The 6,000-nt window shown below is 44.2% G+C and overlaps 1 protein-coding gene across 2 annotated transcripts in view; it reads right to left on the reverse strand.

Annotated features, from left to right (window-relative positions):
- CYP71 (cyclophilin71) overlaps positions 1-4,490 on the reverse strand; it is a 46,793-nt gene extending 42,303 nt beyond the window's left edge. Inside the window, exons 1-2 of one of the 2 annotated variants that reach the window (XM_086800905.1) lie at positions 4,191-4,490; positions 4,025-4,110 (exon numbers count right to left, since the gene is read on the reverse strand). In XM_086800905.1, coding sequence (XP_086657031.1) covers positions 4,025-4,110; positions 4,191-4,342 — 238 coding nt within the window. In that variant the 5' untranslated portion in view covers positions 4,343-4,490. Of the gene's footprint in view, positions 1-4,017; positions 4,111-4,190 lie in introns of both variants that reach the window. The other variant, XM_086800906.1, reaches the window with a different exon arrangement.
- Between the last annotated feature and the right edge of the window lie 1,510 nt (positions 4,491-6,000).

A 6,000-nucleotide genomic window follows, 5' to 3' on the forward strand; every position in this document is an offset into this window, starting at 1 on the left:
ACATTTGTTCCACACGAACCTGAAAAGATTCTTGGATTTCGTGAAAGAAGATTACGCAATACGCTCATCACAGAATACAAGATCAAGTGGAAGGATCGCGTTGAGGAGGACGCTACATGGGAGACATTGACTACTCTTCAAAGAGATTACCCTGGCTTTTTAGTGAGCGCTCAGGAGTGAGCTCTTAGAGGAAGGGGAGTATGTCATGTGCACAGTGTGTATCTACCGTGTGCTACACGCACACAAGACTAGCTTCGAGGTTGGGGAAGCTTGGAGCTAGGCAGGCAGATTGACGAGCTGAGTTAGGGATAGACTAACGGGTGAGCACCCAAGTGTGGACGCCCGATAACCGGCCAAGAGCCTATAAAAGGGTGGCCAAGGTTAGTCATTAGTCATATAGAGTCTCGCGTGTCTTTGTGAGAGCTCTATGGTCAGGAGCCTGGATCTAGTGCAGACGTGCACCTGCTTCATGCAGCCGAGGCCGGCAGCAGTCTCGAGGCCCGCGAGGGTAGCTTCGTGGTGGTATGGGACGTCACGAGGTAGAGATTAGTCGGTACGTCCATCTGGTTAGCTCAACTCGTGGCTCAGTGTGGGGACAGCCAAGTCTTGTGGGCTTGCCCACGGCTGTCAAGGTTGGAAGGTGAGTCAGGCCTGCACCCCCGTCATGTTTGTTTGGTTTGTTTGCAGACTTCGAGTCTTGTACCAGGAGCATTCTACGAGGAGATCCTTTGGGGGTTTGACACCGGGGAAGGTGTGTTAGACATCATCATCTCCTTGTTGTTGACTTCCTATGGTGTCTAGGACTGACCATGTTAGCTAGAGGGGCTGGTCACCCCTCACTTATTTTACCCATGTTTTATCCCCATTTTATGGAGTCTTGGGCACCTTTTATCCTAGTCATGGAGGTTTTTTCCCTAGTCGTGAGCTGGTCGGCTGCCTACTTCTGGGCATATATAAAGCCGGCATATCCTCACTCCTTTTTCATTGCTTAGCATTGTTTGTTGCAATCCCTCACATACGAGGCCTTCTCCCCTCTTGCACGGGACTTGTATTCTTGTTTGGTGATATTGAGTGCAGGTATACACCCATGTTTCCTCTCCATCTCTCTCTCTCACTCCCTCTCGTGTGTTTCCACTTTCCATCTTCCACTGTGCGTTCTATTGTGGTATCAGAGTGCCGGTGAAGAACAGTGTTGGATGCTCCCTCCTCTCCCTCCTTCGTTTTTTCTTCTCAGAGTTGCTGCTGGTCACCTACTTCTTCCAAGCGTTTTCTCCATTGCAGCTATTGGTCATCCTTTACAGGTTTTGACCCCTGAGATTCACCTTTCACCTGTCGACTGCTCTATTTTCAGGGCAGCAGCACCTTGGAGTGCTGCATTTTTTCTCCAGGTGTTTTCTATAGCAGTTTTGCAGCATTTTTCAGCAGCATCTACTTCCCCCTATAGTGCTGGCCGCCTGTTCTGTGCAGGACAGCAGCAGCATACTTGCTGCATTTTTTCTCCTACAGGTTTTCTGGTGTTGTTTGCTGATCTGAGGCTTGGTGGTACCATATCTCTTATGCTCTACCAAATTCAACCCTATCTAATGCCCCGAATACCTCTGCGTTTTCAGATTTGCAGCCATGGTTGCTGCGTTTTTCTAAATAGATCTTGCTAGTAGCTCTACCTTCACCTGGGCTCCTTCCGTTGGACCCGAAGGTACCTTCTCTTCAACGTTTTTCCTCATACGAGGTGTGGAACATGGTTGGCCTGAATTTTCAGGTTTGTAGCTCCTTGTTTGGCTGTGTTTTCTTCTCCAATGGAAACAGATCACTTGCAGAGGGGGTTTTGTTTGGATTGTGGCTTTGGTGGCAATTTTGTACTTGAGAAGGACGTTGAATTTCTTATTTCAGTCAGCATTTTGCTGATTTTGGAGCATCTATACTGTGTTTTGTTCCTGGCCTGCACAGTTACCCGGTTTCTTCATGTTCCTTGCCTTCTGTTGGCGATGGAGTGCTGTTTTTTGCTGGACAGCAGTGTTTTGGCTGCGTTTTACTTCCCAAAGGAGTTTTCTACACTCAGAGGGAGCCCTTCTCCAGCTACTTCACTTGAGGATCCGTTTCGAGAGCTATTTTGTATCCATGGAGACTTTCTTCTATGACGGAGTTTATAGATTTTGGAGGAGAGTAGTGATCTTTTCAGAGATCCTGTGCAAAGTTTATTTTGTCCGAGCCTGTGTTCTTTGCAGTGTTTGCAGAGAAACGAGGGTGTTTTGCCTATGTGGTGTGATCCTTTCACATGGATCACTTGTTTGTTGCTGATTCTTGGGATCTGATTCTACTTATGGAAGAGTCTTTTGCTCTTAGTGATGCTCTTGAGGAATTTGTTACCATTGCAGTTTATATTCCTACTTCCCTTCCTCATTGTGAGGAGTCTACCTTTGCCTCTCTTTGTGATGCTTTCTGAGGATGCCCCTCCCCCTACCAATTCTACATTGGGTTTGATGCGGTGTGCAGGTTTGTTGTTTTGGAGGATGGTTTTTTGGACCCAGTGGGATGCTTTGGATCTATGGTTGCTAACCGTGCCTGGGGCAAAGTGGTAATTCCAGAGTTTTTTGGATTTGGATCAAAATCAGGTTGGACTTGTACCAGTACAACGACATCTTTTTTCAGAGGGGGATGTGGAGTCCTTTCATATGGCAATGCCCACCTCAGTGGAGTGTGCTTATGTATAGCATTGTGCAACTCATGGTACGGAGTTTGAGCAGATAGACCCCATCTTTTCTACAGAGCCTTTACATCTTGCAATGCTGACCTTTCCAGAGGATGCTTCTTTTCAGCATTTGGCAACTCTTGTTACAGAGTTTGAGCAGATAGACTCAGGGGGTTCTAGTGAGGAGCAGCCTGCTTCTCCCAAGATTGATTATCTTCAAGATCTGATCTTGGTTGGTTTTGAGGTTTTTCATACTTTCTCCAGGTTGAAAACACGACATACGACTTCGGGGAGTGTTCTTACACTTGGGCAGCCTACATGGTTGTTTTCTTCCAGAGGAGCGGTGTACCTGGCAGCTTGTTCTATTGCTTTTGTAGCTGATTTGCTAAAGAGATTGCTTGTGGAGCTTTCCTAGTACTTGTTTTTGCAGTCTTTCATCTTTGGTCAAGGACGGCATCTCTGGCTTCTTGGAGTTCACTCAACATACGATGCTGAGAGGGGGTGTTAAACATCATCATCTCCTTGTTGCTAGCTTCCTGTGGTGTCCTATTTTAGCCTCTAGGGCTGACCATGTTAGCTAGAGGGACTGGTCACCCCTCACTTATTTTACCCATATTTTATCCCCATTTTATGGAGTTGGGCACCTTTTATCCTAGTCATGGAGGTTTTTTCCCTAGTCATGAGCTGGTCGGCTGCCTACTTCTAGGCATATATATAGCTGGCATACCCTCACTCCTTTTTCATTGCTTAGCATGGTTTGCCGCAGTCCCTCACATCTGAGGCCTTCTCCCCTCCTGCTCAGTATTCTTGTTTGGTGATATTGGGAGCAGGTATAAACCTGTGTTTCCTCTCCATCTCTCTCTCACACTCCCTCTCCTGTGTTTCCACTTTCCATCTTCCACTGTGCATTCTATCGGGATGCAAGAGGTTATTACAAGCAGAAATATCATCTTCTACGCAGAGACACATCAAACTCCCGAAAGGCGCTTACTACACGTGACTGGATACCAGTGGGAGTCAGCATACAGAGGAGAGGCTCTCACATCAGAGCTGATCACATTTACCTCACCTTTAGCCTTTCATGCACACCTCCCCACCCCCCCCACCACCCACATCATACACACAGGTCCACTTCCATCATGACCTAGATGAGGTTTACTCGCACCACATCTATCACCAGCTCGGTAACGTGGATCCATCTGTCCCACTGGCCACCCTCTCCCCCACACTTACCACCATCCTCCACACATCTTCCCAAGGACAGGAGTGTTTTTTACACTTGTTTCCTTCTATTCAAAGTGTATAACATACTGAAATTGAAACATTACAGGGTACCATCGAGGCTTCCGGTGATGAAGAATTCGGCGCCGGAGACAGCGACATGGGTCACCACATCGCGATGCATGTAGCTCTTCTCGTACCTTTCCAAAGAAGGGAAATCAAAAGGATAATCAAAGCCTAGTTCACTCTCATCTGGTGGTGTTTGAAAGCATGCACTCACATGGCTGCAGATGGGAGGGCATCCAGGAAAGCGCGCTCGAAGCCCAGGGGACGCTTGGAGCGCGCAGGGCGGGCGGGTCCCACCATGGGGCCCAGCTGCTGCTCGTCGTCGTCCCTGTCATGTGTACCAGCTGCATCCTTGGCCTCGTCCATGGCTACTCGAGCACACAGAGCGAGTGTTGTAATTTAATGAGCCTATTTATGATCGTCTAAAATCCCAAAAATTATAAACGCAGCATTAAAATATTATAATATCATTTAGGTTATAGTGCACAAAATTAGGAGTGTATTCCAGCATATTCTAATATAACAGTAAAAGATTCCACATCTGAATAAATATATGTGCGGCTTATCATTAATATATGCACCCAAGATAACGAATTTTTATTTCTGTTGTCTAAAAATTAATTAAGGTAAATTATTTGAATGTTAATGTTTTGTAGCGCTCACCCATAGAAGAGTTGAGGACACTTTCACTCAAATGCTCAAATAGAGCTACTTCATCATTCACGAATTGGAATGTGAATATTCTCCCTTTTCATATTGGGCCACGTATCTATCTCCCGTCTTCTATACAATCCCATAGCAACCTTACCATCCAATGCCAATGTCCTTCCAAAGCTTACACTTTGGGACACGAATGATAGGTATCATAACATCAATGATCATAACTTGACTTACATCACCAAGTTGTAAACAAATTATGCAGTGTCTTCATTGTAGTGTAGTAAAACAACTAATTTATTGGATCCATCCCAAGACGATAGGTTGGACATAGGCACAAATCCACTCCAATTCAATATGTAATCCAATCTCTCTCGTAGATTTCATCATCTCTCTCTCTCTCTCTCTCTCTCTCTCTCTCTCTCTCTCTCTCTCTCTCTCTCTCTCTCTTAACTTGAAAAATTTATAAATAATCAAAATGACAATTAGAATCATGAATGAAAATTATACACAAAAAGCAATACATTTGAAAACGATACAAAAATGTGGTGCCCAAAATGCTTTATATACAAAAGTCCCCATAAGCCATATAGTGGTCACCGAAAATTCTAATGAATATAATAAACTATACTAAAATGTGGTAACCAACATATTTCACATACGAAGGTCATCATAACCTATATAAGGACCACCAAAAAAACTCATATACAACGACCCCATAAGCTATATAGTGGTCACCAAAATATCTCATGAATATAATAGAGTATACTAAAATGTGGTAACCAAAACATTTCAAATATGAAGGTCATCATAACCTATATAAGGACCACTAAAAAAACTCATATACAATGATCCTAAATTGGAAGATATAATATATCTAAGTAGAATCAGATGGTGTGACAGAATCTTGGTGTACTGCAGACATAAAGCCTCTTTTGTAAAAAAGGCAACGTCTACGTGATGTCCTGCGCATGCTGGCGACAACGCCTATACTCAAAACTGCCAGCTCTATCCTCAAACTAACCTGTACCTAGGTAAAACATAGAAACCCATTAAAAACTTTGGATTTTTGAGATAAAAGAGCTTTACAATCATACAATTATAATATTTAACATAACGTGTCAATAGATGATATACTCTCATGGATAGGTGTACGGGTAGGTCTCAAAAAGCTATACATATAGTTGTCATTACGACCATGTGCCCAATAGCTTACCAATCGTCGATAAGCTCTCGATAGCCTAAGAAAGACACAGTTATACAATTTGGGCTGCAAGGGCCTACAATCCTATGAAGATCTACCTTATAAAACCCCAACAGAATGTATTCTCCACCATCGAAGAACAAATCACGTACAGAGAGTTTTA

The sequence above is a fragment of the Cibotium barometz genome, chromosome 7, assembly GCF_041138505.1.
Source record: "Cibotium barometz isolate CiBa-2024 chromosome 7, ASM4113850v1, whole genome shotgun sequence".
Taxonomy (NCBI): Eukaryota; Viridiplantae; Streptophyta; class Polypodiopsida; order Cyatheales; family Cibotiaceae; genus Cibotium; species Cibotium barometz.